Genomic DNA, 21,240 nt, shown 5'->3' with positions numbered 1-21,240 from the left:
GCCTCTGCCTTCAGCTCAGGTCATGGTCTGAGGGTCCTGGGATCAAGCCCCACATCGGGCTCTCTGCTCAGTGGGGAACCTGTTTCCCTTCCTCTCTTTCTCTGCCTGTTGCTCTACCTACTGTGATCTCTGTCAAATTAATAAATAAAATCTTTTTTTTTTTTTTTTTTTTTTTTAAAGACTTTATTTATTTATTTGACAGAGAGAAATCACAAGTAGGTAGAGAGGCAGGCAGAGAAAGAGAGAGGAGGAAGCAGGCCCCCCGCCGAGCAGAGAGCCCGATGCGGGACTCGATCCCAGGACCCTGAGATCATGACCTGAGCCGAAGGCAGCGGCTTAACCACTGAGCCACCCAGGCGCCCAATAAAATCTTTTTAAAAATAAAAAAATACATAGGAATAAATTTGTTTTGCTTTGAAAAAGCAAATTATTGATTAAAATTACTAATTTATTAAAATATTAATGTCTTAATAGCAAATTATGTGTGACTATCTGCAAATAAATGAATTGTTTTAATTCTGGGCTCCTGACCACCAGGAAGTTATATATGCCATCATTGGTGGTTTAATACCTGTTTTGAAAGCAGTTTATGTTTCTAGCTGACTAGGTGAAATGTTCAGGAATAGTTATGAGTTGAGATCAATGAAGTGATCCAAAGAAGATAGAGTATTTGTTTATATTTGTGCTGTTCTTGGTAAATCTGTCTCTTTCTTTCCCAGGTGGTGGCTAATGCTGTAGCAGCATTATCTGAAATCAGTGAATCTCACCCAAACAGCAACCTACTCGATCTGAACCCACAGAACATTAACAAGCTGCTGACAGCCCTGAATGAATGCACTGAATGGGGCCAGATTTTCATCTTGGACTGCCTATCTAATTATAACCCTAAAGATGACCGGGAGGCTCAGAGGTCAGTTCTGTTTTCCTCGAGAGTATTTGGGAGACTTGCCTGTTTGAGTAAGTTCTACTGTCTGTATTAGAATAAGGGTGTCTTATGTTGGCAAAGATCAGTGGCTTATGGGGTAGATATTGCTATCCCTGTGGTATTTTCTCACTGGATTTAGGAACATTTTAGGTGGCGGAGTAAACCATGCAAAAATAGCTCTTCCTAAAAGATGTGTGTTTTTCATTTCTTGTTTGAATACTGCAGTTACCTTCTGCTAAAGTCTCCCTCATCATGGTCCCACATCTCCAATACAGCAGTTTCTGGCCATTTGGCACACAAGGGTTTTTGAGTGTCTCATCTTGGCGACAAACTTTCATCCTGTTAGCTACATAGTAAGTGGCTTGATACTAGTTACTGAGCTGAACTATACCTACAACTCAGTAGTGGAGATGTATTGAAGCCTGCAAAGAATACGGTGTCTTTCATTAGATACAGAAATCATGTCATTCTGAATTTGAAAAAGATTTTGGAAGGTGCACCTGGGTTGATCTGTTCAACCCTAATAAATTTTCTTTGACCATCACAAATTGACTATTAAATTTCATATGCACCTAAACACAGTTTACGGAGTTAGACTTACCACCAATTTTTATTGAGTGTTCTGTGTATATAGGCACTGTAGTAGATAAAGTGCTTCAGAAGAAATGTTGGCTCTTCATTAAAGTTGACATATTTTAATTATGGTAGATAAGAACCTTCTTTGCCTGGCTGAAGCTCAAGGTACCATAACATAAGTTCTCTTCACTTGGCTGGGAAATTGTTCCCTCTGGACCTAAGTAAAGCTCACCCTGATCCTTTCTTTCCATTATCAAAAGTACAAGTATCTTTAAAAAAAAGTACAGTATCTTATGGAAAGAGCTTTATATAGAAATTTTTTTTTTTTTGGTCATTGACATCTCCCACTATTCGTGCATTCACTTAGCAAGTATTTATTGAGTCTGTGCTGCATGCCAGGCATTGTTCTAGGTCCTGAGGATACTGTCGACAGAATTGCAGCCCTCGTGGAACACTCATCCTGAGGGATGGGGCAGAGGTATATATAATACAATGTATAACATGTCAGATGATGATAAGCACTGAACGGGAAGATAAAGTAGGGACGAGATCTAAGCGATACTGGACATTTGGGGATAAAGAGTTGTATTTTGTAAAAGGCTGGGGAAGGCCTTGCTGAGAAGGTGGCATTTGGAAAAAGACCTGAGGGAGGTCAGGGAGTCAGCCAATTAGATACTGGAGGAAGGGAGAGAAACCCTGCTTACTTATCTTGAATCCTCAGCTGAATAATTACCTAGCCTCTTATGTTGCCCAAGAGCTATCAAAATTAGATTAATTTCTGAAGAACCCTCAAAAGATAATTACATACTCAAGATTTAGTGAAGCCTTTAAGTTTACATAGCAGGGGTTAGGAGAACGGGGGAGGGGCTTGGGAGAATATTGCAGTGGTGTTCTGTTACTTAAAAACCCTTTGAGAGGGGCACCTGGGTGGCTCAGTGGGTTAAAGCCTCTGCCTTTGGCTCAGGTCATGATCTCAGGGTCCTGGGATCGAGCGCCGCTTCGAGCTCTCTGCTCAGCAGGGAGCCTCCCCCTCTCTCTCTGCCTGCCTCTCTGCCTACTTGTGATCTCTGTCAAATAAATAAATAAAATCTTAAAAAAAAAAAAATTGAGAGATTTCCTTATGATCGTGAAGACAAGGAGTTGTGTGCTTTTCCTGTTCAACTCACTTCCTCCAGCATCTTATGAAACCTTTAGTCCCAGTTGGTATCTCTCACTATGAAGTATCTCTTAAAACTTAACTTGGCATCCTGTAGGTTGAAGAGAAATGGATTGTGAGGCAAACCCTTATGTGATATGGGGAAACGGAGAAGACTGTAAAACAGGAGGGTAAATGGTGTGAGCCTCAAGTGTTTGGGGTACTGCCTAGTTTCCTTGGTTGGTTTCCTAAAGTCTTCTGACGTCCCTACTCTGTCTGCAGTTTGCACGCAGTGTAGGATCCCAGTTTTGTTTACACACGGAGCTTTGACTTTTGCAACCGATTCTCTACTTTCTTGATACTTGGGCGATGGGACTCTGACCCAATACACAATGGGCTGGATTGAGCAAAGAAATCATAATTCAAGATGTTAATTGTTCTTTTCTGCCCTCAGCATCTGTGAGCGTGTAACTCCCCGGCTGTCTCATGCCAACTCAGCAGTGGTGCTTTCAGCGGTAAAAGTCCTAATGAAGTTTCTAGAGTTGTTACCCAAGGACTCTGACTACTACAATATGCTGCTGAAGAAGTTGGCCCCTCCACTTGTCACTTTGCTGTCTGGGGAGCCAGAGGTGCAGTACGTCGCCCTGAGGAATATCAATCTAATTGTCCAGAAAAGGTTGGGAAACAGTGAATTGGTGGTTAAAGTGTTTGTGATTTTGAGTTAAGCTTGATAATACCAGTATTACAGAGGCCCGTGTTAAGTTCTTTTTAATATATGGAAATGAAAATGTCGGATGGCAGAGCAGCTTGCCCCGATCAGGAGGCTAACAGTTGCTTTTGGAGTGTTCCTGTGATAAACACTTGGTGTTGCTCTACTGTTCTGGTTTGTTTTCTGCTGGGCGGGCCTCCTAGGAGTGTACCAGCTAGTGCCTGCTTCCTACGGCTTAGGCCATCGTTTCGAGCCAGATGGTTGTTCTTCCAGCACTTCTTAGCAAAACGTACTCTAGCCCTTAAAAATGGTCTGCCCAATGGGAAACTGGTTAGAGGGGTATAATGGAAGTTTGTGAGGTTTGGTGGTTAGGGTGGAGGGGCTGGAGCACAGATTAGCTATTCATACAGACTTAGGAGGATGTATCAATATATGTCTCACCTTCCTTATCAAATGTATTTCTGTGTACCACAGGCCTGAAATCTTGAAGCAGGAAATCAAAGTCTTCTTTGTGAAGTACAACGATCCCATCTATGTTAAACTAGAGAAATTGGACATCATGATACGTTTAGCATCCCAAGCCAACATTGCTCAGGTCAGACTTCAAGGAGATTCAGGTCTATAAATCACTTAGATCTTAAGGTCTGGTCTTCAGAAGCAGCTCGGCCATGAAATCAGTGTTCCAGAATACTTCGTGATTGTCCATTTTCTGGATTTTTAACAGGTTCTGGCAGAGTTAAAGGAATATGCCACAGAAGTGGATGTTGACTTTGTTCGCAAGGCTGTGCGGGCCATCGGGCGGTGCGCCATCAAAGTGGAGGCAAGTGTCTGTTGGTTGTTGTGATGACATCACAGGATTCAGAGTGTTCTCCTCAATCCTTTTTTTAAAATGCATTTTTAAAAATGTATTAAAATAATAAAGCACATAGTTAAAATTCCTAGAGGGAGTCATTTTTAACTCCTTGTTTCAGTTACTCTGCTGCTTCCGTATTTCTAAATAATATGGTATTTATTGATTTATCAATAATAGATATTATCTATTGATTTTTGTGCTGTGAGTTAAATAACAGTTCGTGGATCCCACCTTTGTGCTTGAACCCTCCTATTCTCCAATAGTTCTATCATGAGTTTTTTTTTGTTCCTGTATTATCTTTGTAAATTGAGATAATATGCCTTCATTTATTGTTCTGTCAACTAAAGGCTTGCAAAACTTTCTGTGTTTTGCTTTGCATGTTAGGCAAACTTTGCATGTTGTGGCCAAATTTGTAGAGTTGGTATAATACAGATTATTATATTTTCTTTCTTAGAGTCTTTTGTTTTGTTCTGGAGTTTATATAATGGCCTTTTTTCCCCCTTGCATTGTGTGTTTTCATAGCATCTCTGTCTTCTTCCAGATTTTCAAGCATAGTATCAAACCTGTAAACCTTCTTTTGTCCTGGACACTTCTGTCTCCCGGTCCTCTGTCCTCTCACTTGCTTCAGTCTGGCGTATTGCTTGTTTGGCTTCAGCACAGCCATCATTCATTGGATGGGGCTTCTCTTAGTAGCTCTTTCTTCTTATTGGTACTTCTCTTGCAGCATTTCTTTTGTGTGTGATTGCAATAACTTCTTGAGTCTTAGGGGATATGAGTTACAGTGTTTTGTGTCTGCAGTTTAAATTTTATTATCTGGAGTAGTGTATGGTGACCATTGTATGTCTGTATGTAATATTTTGAGGTGCATAACACACGTATAATAAATTGCAACCCATTTATATTTAAGGATGACAGAACAGAAAGGTCAATCAGGACTTCTGTGAGCATAGGCAGGGCCGCTGACTAACAGGTTTTGCTTTAGGGCAGTCGATCTTTACTTCCATGCCCTCTGAAAGAGCCTGTCTGTGATCTTCCAGGGCAGATTGATTTTTAGTTTGGTTGTAGCCTTCCAGTTGGTGTTAGGGGCTGCTGCTTACACTGCCCTGCTTCATTAGTCTCCAATCCTCCATTTGTTCATCATTCAGAAATGCATTGGGATTAATGAAGGCCTCTGTTGGCTGTGATGGTGTGGAGTCAGAGCTCCTTATTTCTTCTTGCTACTTGACTGTGTGCAGTTCTGCTTAGAGTCAGAGAGTTGGACCATATGATTTCTCAAGGATACTAAAATAATTTGTATGGTCTGTCCAGTACTTCTTAGGAACGGAAGGAAACAGATGCTGTGTCAGAGAAGCATCTGTGAAAGCCATGTTCTGATCGGCCTTCCTTGTTTTTATTTGAGACGGGGCTGCTTCACGTAGTTACCGTCGATAAGTCACTCAGCAGTCCAGTGGTTGGAGCAAGACACTCATTCACCCTGGTTTCTGCTCCTGGTTCTTATATCTTAGTTGCTTCAGGGACTCAATGTACTCTGTTCCTCCACTGAGAAATGGGGATGTCTGATTATTGGGTCTTGATGCATTACATCTTCTTTTTCTCACCCCCTTTCACATTCTTATCTTTTCTTCTTTCTTTTTCATTTCTTACTCCTTTTCTTACCCACTTACTTAATTTTTAGAGAGATTTTAGTAGCATAAAGACTAATTTTGTGTTATTCATTGCCAGACGGTCATTGTCTTTTTTACTTCCTTGGCAAAGCTCCAAAGAGTCATACAAAACTGTATCATTCCGAAGTTAAAAGAGATTTTCTATCCCTGGAATTACTAGAAAGCATTCTCCATCTGGATTCCTAGAGGCTGTTAATGCCGTGTTTTGTGACTAATATGGAAAAATAGTCCATACTCTCTGGGAAGGGTTAAACTTCTGATGGCTTTCCCTTCTTCCTTTGACTCGGGTGCACTGGTGGGAATATGAGAATATGTGAAGAATGAACTTTGTCTGGAGGTGAGTAAGATCAGCCTTCAAGGTTCCTGCCTTCTAGCTGATGCTCTCTCAGGTTGCCTGCATTTGCTGGAGCACTTTTCCTAGGCCTGTTTCAGTCATGAAGGTTATCAGTTGGAAAGAGTTTCCTGGCCCAAACACAGTCACTGTGGCAGGAGAGGTGATAATTGCCTGTTTCTAACTAAGCATCCACAGGAAGGAGGAAGAACCAGTGAAGGGATTGTTGTAGACTTTCTGGGTAGCCTTTAAACCAACCTGTTGCATTCTTTCAGGGCATCTTACCCTTTTTTAATTTGTAGTTAGTTCCAAAGATATGACAGATGTGAAAAAATGAATTTTAGTTTCATGCTTAGCTATGAGAGCAGGGCCTTTTGGAAAGTTTAGATGTCTTTAAGAGTTTATGCTGTATTTTTATCATAACTGTAAATACAGGTGTTTCTGTGTTGCTATAAGTATGCTGCGGTGAAAAAATACATAAAATTTTGTGCCAGTTGGCTAGGTTAAAGATTAAGCAGTAAGCTGTTCAACCAATAAATAGCACTGGAAAGGTAATCCCATAGTATTGTTTTTTCAGTAACTTTTGCCTATTTCTATTTTGTCTGTTTTTTTTTTTTTAAGTAGATTTTACTCCCTGACCCCCACCTTTATTGAGGTATAATTGACAAAATTGTATATATTTACAGTGTATACCTATTTCTTTAAGGAGGCGATAAACCCCTGTCCTTCTTAGGAGTCTTAGTCTTAGTCTTCCAAATAAAATCAAATGGTTTTATTTCCTTGAGAGATTGGGCAGTAAGTTCTCAACTTCCTAGTCCTCTGCTCTCTGGTGTTTACTATTTCTATTTTTTATAAATCAAGATAAGATACTGATATGTGTCTCATCCCCATATGTATGTATGTATGTATGTATGTATTATGTTTAGTTAGCCACCATATTCATCCCTTAATTTTAAAACAAAGATTATATTTTTCCTGTTAGGAAAGCCATATGTGTTTCCTAAATAAAACTATAAAATAAGACATGTTGAACAAAAATGAAACCCTCTTTCCTCCTACCTATTTCACTTTCCCAGAGACGATGTGAATGTGATTTTCAGTCTTCATCTGTGTAGTCATTCACACACAGGTGTACTTCTTACAGAAGTGAGATCATCCTAAAAATGCTATTTCTTTTTGTCTTCTGCCTTTTTCGTTAAATTATACATGGACATTTTCCCATGTAACTGTTAACATTTGACATCATTTTTAGTGGATTTATAGGCATAATATTTGGTGGCTTCATAATTTGCTTAACCTTCCTCTTATTGTTGGACCTTAAAGTTCGTGCTCTTTTTCCAAATAATGGTATAAAGAAGACTTTGTAGCTAAGTCTTGGATCTCTAGTGAAAGCAAACATTTTTTCATTTGTTAACCTTTTGGAATTGCTTGTTCATAGTCCTGTGCACCGTTTTCCAGTGGGCTTTTCCACATTGATTTTTTTTTTAATCTTTTATAATTAAAGATATTAATCCCTCATTTTGTTAGCAGTTATTTTCCCAATTTGTTTTCCTTTTGATTTCATTTGATGTCTTGATGAACAGAAGTTTACATTTGCTTATGTGGTGAGTTGTTTTCTCAGTAGTTCTTTAGTGGCACACCTAGAAGATTGTGCTTCACCTCCAACTAAGACTCAACCAGTATTGTCTATTTTTATGGCAAATAAAAATGGTTTTTTACACTTAAAGATATTTTTAGTAATTAAAACAATTAGAAAGAGTTTTGGTGAAAAATATGAGGGTGAGGATCAAACATCCGAACAAATCATCCTTTCCTCACTGTTGTTGTCTCATACTAAGTTTTATAAGTGCATATGCCTTTCTCTGTTTCCAGACTTTTTTGTCTGAATAGTGATTGAATGTTTACCCTTGCCCCTCTGCCATACTGCTGTAATAAATGGTAGGCTTTTTTTTTTTCTTTAACCCAAAAGCAGTATGGTTGAGATGACAATTTCCTTGAAAATTACTGTCCCAGACTTAAATGCTTTCCAAATATTGATGCATCATAGGAAATGGCCTTTTGTCTTTATTATAATAATGATAGGAAGGGCTCACTAAATGTGAGCTTTATATCAAGCCCTGTGTTAGCCACTATATCTATATTATTTAATTTATGATAATTTAAATCTTAAAGACCTTATCCTATTTACTTTATAATTGATCACAATTTATATGTTTAAATTTTTCCAGTTATTTTGCTATTACAGTAACTGCACAGGAAAAACTAACTAAAAATTAATAAAATAGAATCCAAAAGTGGAAAAAATACATAAAGATGGCAAAATCATTTCATGGTGCAACAGAGTCATCATATGAATAACCTCAAGATGCAATTTTGTTTTCATTTAATTGCTTGGAGTGATTTAACTTAGTACCTTTAAAAGATTTTATTATCGTAGTTTTCAGGCTAACGTAGAGTTTCCACTAAAGAAGAATTGATAATGAGCTCTCGTGTATACCTCATCCATTTTGAACAAATATCAACATGTTGCTGCTTTTATCTTCACTCTCTCCTTCAGGGAGTGGAGTGCTATTGAATTTTAATGCAGATCCCAGATAGGATCTTACTAGAGTAGTCCAGTGTGTGTATCTAATAGGAGGGTCCCTAAAAAAATATATCGTCACAATACCATTACTGTACCCAATAACTAACAATAGTTCTTAATCTCATTGGAGACCCTGCCCATGTTCAATTTTCCTTAGTTGTGTTTCAGTGTCTTTTTTTTTTTTTAAGATTTTATTTATTTATTTGACAGACAGAGATCACAAGTAGGCAGAGAGGCAGGCAGAGAGAGGAGGAAGCAGGCTCCCTGCTGAGCAGAGAGCCCGATGCGGGGCTTGATCCGAGGACCCCGGGATGATGACATGGGCCAAAGGCAGAGGCTTTAACCCACTGAGCCACCCAGGCGCTCCTTCAGTGTCTTTTTATAGTTGGTTTGTTCAAATAAAAATCTAAAGAAGATCCGCACATTGCATTTAGTTAATGTCTCGTAAGTCATAACTTACTTACTTTTGGTGCCATTTATTAAAGGGACTAGGTCATTAGGCTTGTACAGTTTTCTGGGGTCTGGATTTGGCTGGTTGTATTTTAGTGATACTGTTTTTTTCTCATTCTGCCATCCCCTGTAGATAATTAAATCTAGAGATTTGGTAATGTTCATCTTCAGTCTTAGGCGATGCTGTGTACTTTCTGTTGAATCTTATCAGGAGGGAGGTAATAGAGTGACCTATCATAGTACATTGTGATATATGATAAATCAGTCCTTGATTTTTAGGATCTCTTGACTGAAATCCTTAGCCTTTTAAAAGCTGTGACTTACAGTTTCAGTATGTTAGCTTTATCACTTGTATTCTCCCAAGTCCCTTCATTAATAAAAGATGAGATTAAATTTTATAAAGTATAGGCTGGGGAAAATTGCAGTTTAAGGCTGTAGACTTTCAGTTTTATAGTTCAGAAGATGGCAAATTTTCCTTAGTTTTTTGAGTCACAGATAACTTTGAAAATATAATGAAAGCTATGGAATATATTTTCCCTGGAGAATATACTTGTATGCACATGTGCAATTTGGCAGTTTCACTTTAAGACATTTAAAGATGCTGTCTGCTGTCTCCACTTACCCATGAACTCCAGAAAAAGATCTACTTTGGCTTATTCTTTCATTCTTCTTTCCTCCTACCTTGACTCATTCTTTCTTCTCATTTCTGTTCTCTGTGGCTATCCAAGATGATTATTTTGACTCAACTTATTTGTCAGTATGTGTTGCAATGAATAAAATTTGGGCTATATCTGGAACTTCTGGGTATCTCCATCAAATAGCCTAGCCTCTAGTATAGCTTGGTCAAATTAAGTGCCTGATCTTTTAGTTTAGTTTAGTTGGTGCACTTGTATGTTTCAAAGTTATTTTTTAATATAATTTTTTATTTTTTTATAAACATATATTTTTATGTTGAAGTTTCGTTATTGAAGAGACCATCTGACTTATTTAATCTGCAGAGCGTTGTATGAGCACATTGCTTGATCTCATCCAGACCATTTCAAAGTTATTTTTATGTTGAAGTTGCATTATTGGGAGACCATCTGACTTGTCATTTATTATGTTCATTTTTGTAGCAATCTGCAGAGCGTTGTGTGAGCACATTGCTTGATCTCATCCAGACCAAAGTAAATTATGTGGTCCAAGAGGCAATTGTCGTCATCAGGGACATCTTTCGCAAATACCCCAACAAGTATGTCCAAATACTTCTACCTTCTTCCTCAGATCATTTAGGAAATGTTTAAGTAAGGCACTTTGAAATTGGGTAGGTAAGAATTATTCTTTGTAAAATAACTGGTCATAATAGGATACTTTATTAAGATAGGATACTTTATTATGAAAAATACTTTTTAAATTAAACAATTAAAAACACTAAAGTTTTTTTTAATGTTAAAATATATATATCAGGTGGTTACCACAGGGATAAAAACCTGGTTTTTCATCCTGTTTTATTACTTTGAGAGGATTCGAAGCTGAATGACCGTTAGCTGGCATATACTGAAGATGACTAGATTCTTTTTTGGTGACGTTACTATTAAATAGAAAGCCCATGTATTACAGACTTTCCAGGCATATTTCAGTTTATGCCTATTACAGGGCATTTGTGCTTCTTTTCACTCTCAGAAATAAATGTTTCAGTTTGAATGATAAATAGCTACATAGTTGTAAAAGCCAGGAGGGTGACAGTTGCACTGTTTACTTTACATGTTACCTACTACTTTGTAGAAAGTTCTAGAACATGTTACGAATTATCAGAGTCTCTTTTTCTGCAGTATTATAGCTATTCCCATAAAGGTGTGCAAAATCTACAGTTGCACTCCATAAATATTTCACATTGAGCCCTCTTAGCCGATGAAGCAAAAACACTTAATTAGGTTTGATTTTGAAGGCAAGTGATTAAAGGACCTGAAAGGGCGAAATAAGAGCAGGTCTTGTAAGCATCCTATATCTCATTTTACCATATAATCATAGAGGTATTTTGCTGAAGATTCTGATTAGTCTTTAAAGATAGTGTTAAATGAAGCAGCTTGCAATAAGTTAACTTCGTTGGTGGACTCAGAATTAGAAGAGATACTTTATTTAGCAAAGTAGTGGTTTATTTAGCATTACTTATACATTTTTTAAAATTTTAGAAGTGGTATTTTTGGGAAAAAGGTATTACCACTCTCCTAGGAAAGAGGAGAGTTGGATTTCTAAGTTTAGAAAGATTAAGGGTGGAGATGTATATTTCATTGTGGTTAGTGGAGAAATGTGTCCATTTCTGGTTTCTATTAATAAGGGGTTATGACAGTTTAAGAAAGTGCTATCAATCAAGAATGTGGTTTAATTAGTGGAAGTAGGGCAAACAATTAAATGTACTATTCAGTGGTCTACATCCCATTTATTACTTATTGTCAGTTTTTTAAAGATTTATTTATTTTTGAGAGAGCAAGCAAGTCGGGGGGGAAGGCAGGGGGAGAAAACTCTTAGCACAGAGCCCGATGTGGGGTTTGATCCTAAGACCCCAAGATCATGATCTGAGCTGAAACCAGGAGTCAGGCGTTCAACCAACCGCACCACCCAGGCATGCCCACATTGTCATTTTTATGTTTAAAATGACCTTAGCCAAGGAGATGGATTCAATGTGGCAAATGATAGCACTATAGACCGGTGCAAATAAAAATAAATACTTGAATTATTTGTTTCTTTGGAGGAACGAGTCCTTAGTATGGGTGCGTTGGGAGGAAGGAACTTAAAATCTCCATAAAAAGCAGAGTTAGTAGATTAGTAGATGAAATTACTGTTTGTAGTCTGGATGCTGCTGTTGTCTAACTCTTTCCTAAAAGTATAGCAGAATTTCTGTTCCTTTACCGTGAAGGCAAAGTGGGATAATACATAGGAAAATTCTCTGATCTAGGTAATAAGAAAGATTGTTAGAAATTGTAATTAGTGGTATTATATTATACCACAGGTTAATTTTTCCTTGTGAAAAGAGTATCTGATGAGTTTATGGTCAGTTTATGAAAATGTAATTGAAGGGAAACTTAAGACAATCTTCTGGCTTAAAGCCTGTGCATTCTCTTGACAAAAATTTTTATAGTTTGGTGGTTTGGTTTACGGTACGTTGTTGGTGGTTTTGTTTTTAGCTTTCATTGTTAAATACAGTTCTCCGTTGTGCTCAGTGTAATGCTAGTTCGTTTTGTTAAACCAGGTATGAAAGTATCATTGCCACTCTGTGTGAGAATTTAGACTCGCTGGATGAACCAGACGCCCGAGCAGCTATGATTTGGATTGTGGGAGAATATGCTGAGAGAATTGACAATGCAGATGAGTTACTAGAGAGCTTCCTGGAGGGTTTTCATGACGAGAGCACCCAGGTAAGTTCTCATCTGTGTTCTGTGTGTGATCTTTTGGGGAAGATTTCAGGGAAAGTAAAGGTTATGCACTTTACTCTGTGTGTGTGTGTGTGTGTGTGTGAGAGAGAGAGAGAGAGAGAGAATTTATGTATATATAGAATGTACATTTTCTCCCCAAAGGGATCTTTTCATTTGTGCTAATTTCTGGTGGGACAAATCTGCCTTAGACCAGTGGTTCTCAAACTTGAATGAACCTAGAGAGTTTGTTAAAACACGGGTTTCTGAGCCCCCTCCTTAGTGTTTCTGACTCATTGGGTCTGAAATGGGCTTAAGCATTTTCATTTCTTACTGGATTCAGGGGCTGCTGCTGCCAGTGGTCCAAAACCATGCTCTAATAACTACTGGCTGAGAGCAGTAGTTCCCACTCTTTAATTTTCTCTTACCAGTAAATGATGACCTATTCCTGTTCCTAATGGTTAGCAGGTGCTCTCACCTAGGGCTGGGGTAAGGACTAGCATGTGCAGTTTGGAAAGATTCTCTGTGGGTGGTTAAGACTCCCCCCCCATCTTCTATCTGTCCTCTACCAAAATGAAGAGGTGACCTCAGAGCCACAGGCCTGGACAAGCAGATAAATTATAAAACCCTTTTCCCCTGGCATTTGCACTCACACTGCACTTTGAAGGTCATGTATATAATTCGCCTTAGTAATTTTTTTTAAAAGATTTTATTTATTTATTAGACAGAGATCTCAAGCAGGCAGAGAGGCAGGCAGAGAGAGGAAGGGAAGCAGGCTCCCTGCTGAGCAGAGAGCCTGATGTGGGACTCGATCCCAGGACCCTGGGATCATGACCTGAGCCAAAGCCAGAGGCTTTAACCCACTGAGCCACCAAGGCGCCCCTTGCCTTAGTAATTTGAATGGGCTTTATGAGGAATGCATATAAGCCTGTGGCTTTGTGTATGGTTCAGCAACCCACTCTTAATTAGCCATAATCTGGTATGATTTTACTGTTTTTTGGCTCTTGTTCTAATATGACAGATAATTCCTTAATTCTCCCTAAGTTGTATCTTTTGGCAGAAGTGTATAATAAAGGATTTTATAAATAATCAAGCAATTTTTGATGCCAAAAATGCAGTTTGGGGATAAGAGGCTACCAAGTTCTTAATTGATGAATACCTTTGACCTGCTGTTGTTTTTTTTTTTTAAAGATTTTATTTATTTGACAGAGAGAAATCACAAGTAGATGGAGAGGCAGGCAGAGAGAGAGGGGGAAGCAGGCTCCCTGCTGAGCAGAGAGCCCGATGCGGGACTCGATCCCAGGACCCTGAGATCATGACCTGAGCCGAAGGCAGCGGCTTAACCCACTGAGCCACCCAGGCGCCCCAAGACCTGCTGTTTTTGATAATGGCTGAGTTCTAGCTTTGTCAGAAGCCCCCATAGTAATTCATAGGTGGTAAGCACTACTTTGGAAATGATGGTAGGGAATAATGCAGATGCCTTTCACTTTATCTGTTAAATTATGTCACGCTCTTAGGTGCAGCTCACTCTGCTTACTGCCATCGTGAAGCTGTTTCTCAAGAAACCATCAGAAACACAGGAGCTGGTACAGCAAGTCTTGAGTTTGGCAACACAGGTATGAAATCTAGAAAAAGCGTGGGTTTGGTTGTCTGGTGTTATGTTTTGGAAATTAGGAAACTCTAAGAAGACCCATTTGGAGAGATTTTAATTGAAAAGGGTGAAGTCTTTAGAACCTGTTAAAATATAAAAACAGTGTCTCTTATACCACTGAATTATAGCTAGTTCTTTGGCTTTACCAGTTTTTATCATAGTTCATGAAAATTGAACTTAGATTTTTTTACTGTCAATGAAGGACCTACCATATGAAAATGACATTGAGTCTCAGTGATACTGGGTGATTCACTTGCATCTCTTTCCTTTTGGAGGACTTAGTTTTAGATTCATATCAAAGTACCATGCTGGTAAATGCCTTGACAAAGGTCTCAGGTATTGTTCTACCTTCTAGAGTTGATTGCCTGTCTCTTTAAAGAATTTTAAAGTACTTATGCTGCCTCCTTAATTATTGGATATTTTTGGTCCTCCCTAGGATGAGTTCTGATTTCAGGAATGTGGCAGCCGGCCATAGAGATCAGGTCATTGTTTTAGATCCACTGAGATCAAAATAATTTATTTTACCTAGTGTAACTAGAATAGTAATCATCAATTCATAATTTAGTTATGTTCTTAATTGAATTTATGAACAGGCTGAGTGTAGCAGGCTGTCAGAAGTTTAGGTGTGTGTCTATATAGATCTGAGTCAGATACTCAGTTTATCATTTTTCTTATTCATCTCTTTATAGTGGTATTTTATCAGAATTTAAAATCCTTTCACAATACTTTGCCTAGTTCTAACTTGTCGTCTTTCCTGTTACTAATTTTACATCTTTTAAAATGTATTTGTTAGAGTTCTTTGAAGTGGTGTTTTTTTTTTTTGAACTTCCCTTTTAAGTATCTTCCTTTTTGCCTGAAGCAAAGCAGTTTCTATAACCATCAAGGCAGTGGTTATTTAATATTACCTGTGTTGAAGGGAGCATTCTAGACTTCCTAGTCTTAGACCCTTGATCATTCATTTGGATCTGTGTTAGGATGAATTTAAAACAAGTTTCTAAAGAGAATCTGGGCCTTTCTCTCTGCTCATCTGCAGGTAAGGATAGTCCTATAATCAAGCAACTGTCCTTGATAGGTTCCCCTTGTAATTCACAAGTTTTCAGCCCTACCTCCATCTCCTATTTAAGTCTTATGGGTCTGTATTTAAAAGGCATCATCAGAGAGCTGTATTTTGGATTCTTTTCAAGAGTTCAAACCTCAGTCTTGTCATCCCCTAGTATTTGTCAAAACTTGCCTGAGATAAAGTGTTTGGGGAGCATTGCTTAAAGGATATAAGGACTCTATTCTTACTGATAGTCGAAATTCACCACTGAATCAAGCCAAATTATTAGAGGGCTGGCTAGCTAGACTGCATTTTACCCTGCCCCTAATAGAATTTCATTTATTAAACTGTATGGATCCTGTCACCTTGTAGTAGGGGTTATCATGAAAAACTGTCCTCTTTGGATCTGTTGTCAAAATTATTTGTTACTCCATGTATATGTTTTTTTCTCTGTGAGGTCCCATCAAAGTCCTAACCACTTTTGGATTCTCCTCCGCATTGGTATGTAGTTAACCACCCATCTGAATAGCTTACCTGACTAGGTTTCTTGTTTGTATCAGCTGTAAACCTTAGAATCAAATTTAGGTATCTCCTGTAGAAAATGTATAGGTTATTGTGGAATGCATTTTTCTCTTTTTAGTTTGACTTAGGCTCTCTAGCCTTAGATGCATTTTTGTAAGCTTTGCTAAGTCCTTTCCTAGGACAGGGCAGATATAAGTAAACCATCAGACATTCCTGATTATAGACTTTTTGTACAAGGACTAGTGTAGAATCTTTAATAATAACCATTTGTGTTGTGCTTACTATGTGCCAGGCATTCTAGTAAGTACTTTACATATTAACTTAATCTCAGTAAGGGTTGCTACTGTTGTATTCCTTTTTCTTTTTTTTTTTTAATTTTATTTATTCATTTGCGACAGACCGATAGAGAGACCGTGAGCAGGGGGAGGGGCAGAGGGAGAGGGAAAAGCAGATTCCCCGCCCAGCAGGGAGCCCAACATGGGGCTCTGGTCGTAGGAGCCTGGGATCACAACCTGAGCTGGAGGCAGAACCTTAACCCAGGCGCCCTGGTATTATTCCTATTTTATACATGAATAAACTAGGACATGGCCCTGTTAGTATGGTGCAGAGTTAGGACTCAAACCCTGGAAGCCTGGCTTCAGCATCTTTGCCCTTCTCTACTGTGCTGTGCTGCTTCTCCAGTCTGAAGGTCAGGGATGACTTTGAGACTACGCATTCCCTTTTTTTCCCTGCTTGAAGCACTCTTGTGCATTACCCATACATATAAGTGAACTTAGTAGTTTTAAGATCATTGTGAATGATTATTTCATACTTGGTTATAAATAATTACTAAGCAGTTTCCCTAGCCCTGCCTTTTCTGTCCAGTTAATGAGATCTGAAGAGTTAGCAAATAACAAGCATGTTTATATATTATGCATATATATGTAATTATTATTATTATTGTGCATATATATAATTTCTACTGGAAGTTTTGTCTCCTTTCCCCCCCCCCCTCAAGTTTGTGGAATAATAACCTAATACACACACACACACACATACACCCTGGTGCAAAAGGGTGGTTTTACTAAAGCACAGGGACAAGACCCATGGGCAGGAAGAGCCACTGAACCTAGTACTTTTGGTTGGTACCAATTTAAATTGAGGGCAGTGTGATCTGCTAAGTTGTATTAATTGGAATTGGGTGATGGGATTCTGTTTCTGCCACATCTCTGGTTCAGGACGTGACTGAGCACATTTCTTTCTAATATAGCTCTTCTCCCATCTCTACAGTAGAGTTAATACTATTTTTTACCTGTGCTGAGAATTCAGTAAAGTATATGTGAAATATTTATGCTTCTAATTTTAAATAAAGTGGTGGTATAATTAGAAATATTATTAGGGGAAAGAAAATGAACCCTTGAATCCAAAACTTCATTTTAAAGATTTGTCTTCTTTGCTTTGGTAGTTAGAGAGGAGTTAGTTAAGAATATACACAGAAGTGTCCAGACTTTAAAAATTACCCTGTATAGTGTATGAAAGAAAAATTAAGATGAAGACTTCTCTATCTGTGAACTAGAAACCACCATCATCAAAATCACCTGTGTTGCTTGTTGCAAGTGTCAGTTCCTGGGCCTGCTCCTGACATAATGAATGAAACTCTGTGGCCCTAGAATCTGCTGCTGAGTGGCCTTTCCTGGTGTATGCTAATGCTCACAGTCCAGTGTAAGAATTGTTCTTTTAGAGCTTGCCTGAGAAGAATTATTTTGGAAGCTCTCAGATTTTTAGAAATGGACTCCGCCCCCCCCCACCCCCGCCCCGATCCTGTCAAGGAACTCTGGGGCTAGCAGAAAAACAGATCTAAAACCAAATTTTCTGAGCCACCAAACACATTATGGCCCCTAAAATCATAAAAAGTTTGTATTTTCATGTCCCAAGTCCTTAACTGGGTCTGATTTTTAAAGTCTGTGTCTATTAAGATTTACAGTGTGTATATCCTTTCTTTCTTTCTTTTCTTTTTTTTTTTTTTTTGAGAGAGAGCATGTGGTAGGGGGCCAGAGGGAAAGGGAGAAAGAGAATCTCAAGCAGGCTCCATGCCCAGCACAGAGCCCAACATGAGACTCAATCTCATGATGCTGTAGACCTAAACCAAAATCAAGAGTCAGATTGAACTGGGGATGCCTGGGTGGCTCAGTCTGTTAAGCGTCTGCCTTCAGTTCAGGTTGTGATCTCAGGGTCCTGGGATCCAGCCCTTTATCAGGCTTCCTGCCCAGTGGAGTGTCTGCTTCTTACTCTGCCTTTCCCCTCACCCCCAGCTCGTTCTTGCTCTCTCTCTCTCAAATAAATAAGTAAAGTCTTTAAAAAATAAAAATAAAAAAGAGACGTAACTGAGCCATCTAGGCACCCCCTGTCTGTTTACCCTTTAATCCATTGATTCTGTATGCAGCATTTTGCCCTATTGCAGTGTTTTGAATTTGTTAGGGGAGGAGAAGTCCTCAAACCTTTTTTTATAGATGTACATAATTTTGTAAATACCCACAGGAATTTTTTCTTTTTGCCATTTGGTTAAGTATGTGTTCAATGGAGGAAATAAATAATTTGAAGTAAAAAAGTATTTTAATCAATATATTATTAAATTGTATTTTAAAGTTTAATACCTCATCAGTATTACTAATTTGTAAAGACAGAAGACTGAATTTCCCAGTCAATGAGGTGCATTATTCATTTTAATTATATAATAAAAAGCATAATTAGTCTACGAATTTCAAATGGTATGCTTTGGAGATTGAGTATATAAATTAAGATTTAACATTTAGGGTGCCTGGGTGGCTCAGTGGGTTAAAGCCTCTGCCTTTGGCTCAGGTCATGATCTCAGGGTTCTGGGATCGAGCCCCACATCGGGCTCTCTGCTCAGCAGGGAGCCTGCTTCCTCCTCTCTCTCTGCCTGCTTGTGATCTCTGTCTGTCAAATAAATAAATAAAATCTAAAAAAAAAAAAAAAAAAAAGATTTAACTTTTAATTTATGTATCAACAAAAGCTGGGGTAGGATTGCTTTCCTGACCTGTTATTTTGAGAAACTCATATTCTACGCTATTAAAAAATCAGTTTATTTATATATATATGTATATATTTTTAAAGATTTTATTTATTTATTTGACAGACAGAGATCACAAGTAGGCAGAGAGACAGGCAGAGAGAGAGGAGGAAGCAGGCTCCCAGCCGAGCAGAGAGCCCGATGTGGGGCTCGATCCTAGGACCCTGGGCTCATGACCTGAGCCAAAGGCAGAGGCTTTAACCCGATGAGCCACCCAGGCGCCCCAGTTTATTTATATTTTATAATCTTCAAAGTTTGTTTCCAAATGAAAATCTGAGGAGGTTTCAGGCTGCTATTTATAAATGAATTACCTGACTCCTCAAAAACAAAACAAAATCATTTAAATTGGGTACTATCACTGTTTCCTTTTTTTAACTCTGGCATTTCAAATACTACAAACATTTTGATATGGTGTGTATGTATGATATATATATATATGTACTTCTGGTGATGCTCCCTGTGTATGTGATAAAGATTATCTTAAGTTATGTTTACAGTTTTGATACTCTATTAACTAACTTGCCGTATCTTGGTATTCTTTATGCTTTTTTTTTTTAAACCAGTAATCCACTGTGGATGCAAATTAAATAATATATAACTGAAGAAAAACCATATAAAACCATGTAGTCAAAACCATTGGGTTCACTGCTCGTATTAAGATGAATGCTGGGGCGCCTGGGTGGCTCAGTGGGTTAAAGCCTCTGCCTTCAGCTCGGGTCATAATCCCAGGGTCCTGGGATCGAGCCCCACACATTGGGCTCTCTGCTCAGCAGGGAGCCTGCTTCCTCCTTCTCTCTCTCTGCCTGTGTCTCTGCCTACTTGTGATCTCTCTCTGTCAAATAAATAAATAAAATCTTAAAAAAAAAAAAAAGATGAATGCTAAGTGCCTTACGTGGCTAAATCATAAACCAGTTCATCTGCTTACTTAGCAGCTCACATGGAAGCACTCAGATTGGCCCAATTTTGAAGAAAATATTTTTGTAGTATTTTAAATACAGATAACTGCAACAGGGACTTACTGTTGTGGCAGTGGAACAGCATGGTCATACATGCCACCGTATACACATACTCTAAGAGGTAGATACCAGGATATTTATTTCCACTCCCTAATGATCACATGAATGAATGAGTGAATGAATGAATGGCAGGAGGGAGGGAGAAAGAGGCAGGAATCTAAATGTCCATTAAAAGGCCTTAGTGATAATGCGGTGCTGTATATATAGGGAAAATTGCAGGTGTATGTGCTAATGTGGAAAGTACCTTGCAGCGCAGTAAATAATGTGAAACTAGTTTTGTATAAAATGAATACATGTACGCTGAGGAGCTTTCTGGAAGGATACATATCACACTGGAGGGTTAAAGTGGGGAAGGGTTGGATGTTTGGGAAGACTTAAAATTTTTATTTATTTTAATTATTTATTTTTAAAAATATTTTATTTGTTTATTTGACAGAGTAGGATAGAGAGTGGGAGAGCTTGAGCCAGGGAGAGGGGCAGAGGGAAAGGAAAAAGCAGTCTTCCCCACTGAGCAGAGAGCCCAGTGTGGGGTTCAATCCCAAGACTCTGGGATCATGACCAGAGCTGAAGGCAGACGCTTAAACAACTGAGCCACCCAGATGCCCCTGTTTGTTAAAGTTTTTAAAATTTTTTTTAAAGATTTTATTTTTTAATTTGACAGAGAGAGATCACAAGTAGGCCGAGAGGTAGGCAGAGAGGGGGGGTGAAGCAGGCTCCCTGCTGAGCAGATCCTGATGTGGGGCTCGATCCCAGGACCCTGGATCATGACATAAGCCGAAAGCAGAGGCTTAACCTACTGAGCCACCCAGGTGCCCCTAAAGATTTTGTGTTTAAGTAATCTCTACACCCAGCATAGGGCTTGAACTCATGACCCCAGAATAAAAGTTGTTAACTCTACCAACTGAGCCAGCGAGGAGCATCAGAGACTTATTTTTATATTACAAATTTCTAATTGTGATGTGGCATTGATAATTTTTTTTTCTTAGCAGTGAGTATGTATAAAATTATTTTAAAACTACTACAGAAAAAAAAAAAATTAAGATGTCACCCCTTTGTGGAGGTGCCTGGGTGGCTTGGTCGGTTAAGTGTCTGACTTCGATGGGGTCATGATCTCAGGGTTCTGGGATTGATCCCCATGTCCGGCTTCTCACTCAGCATGAAGTCTGCTTGTTCTTCCCCCGTTACCCCTCCTCTTGCTTGTGTTCTCTCTTGAATAATAAAATCTTAAAAAAAAAAAAATTCTCCTCCTTCTGTCCCCCCCCCCCCCCCACAAAATGTCACTCCTTTGGGAAGCACTCAGTTTCATGCTGTCTTTGAAAATTTTTT

At 38.6% G+C, this 21,240-nt stretch overlaps 1 protein-coding gene across 3 annotated transcripts in view; it reads left to right on the top strand.

Moving 5' to 3' along the window:
• AP2B1 (adaptor related protein complex 2 subunit beta 1) overlaps positions 1-21,240 on the top strand; it is a 126,279-nt gene that overhangs the window by 39,097 nt on the left and 65,942 nt on the right. For all 3 annotated transcript variants that reach the window (XM_059147282.1, XM_059147280.1, XM_059147281.1), the window contains exons 6-12: positions 720-910; positions 3,091-3,312; positions 3,820-3,940; positions 4,070-4,165; positions 10,343-10,458; positions 12,457-12,622; positions 14,134-14,232. In XM_059147282.1, coding sequence (XP_059003265.1) covers positions 720-910; positions 3,091-3,312; positions 3,820-3,940; positions 4,070-4,165; positions 10,343-10,458; positions 12,457-12,622; positions 14,134-14,232 — 1,011 coding nt within the window. The remainder of the gene's footprint in view (positions 1-719; positions 911-3,090; positions 3,313-3,819; positions 3,941-4,069; positions 4,166-10,342; positions 10,459-12,456; positions 12,623-14,133; positions 14,233-21,240) is intronic.

Source organism: Mustela lutreola, chromosome 15 (genome assembly GCF_030435805.1).
Source record: "Mustela lutreola isolate mMusLut2 chromosome 15, mMusLut2.pri, whole genome shotgun sequence".
In the NCBI taxonomy this organism is placed as follows: Eukaryota; Metazoa; Chordata; class Mammalia; order Carnivora; family Mustelidae; genus Mustela; species Mustela lutreola.
Note: the sequence above shows the minus strand (reverse complement) of the source record. Positions and strands in the feature narration are given on the sequence as shown.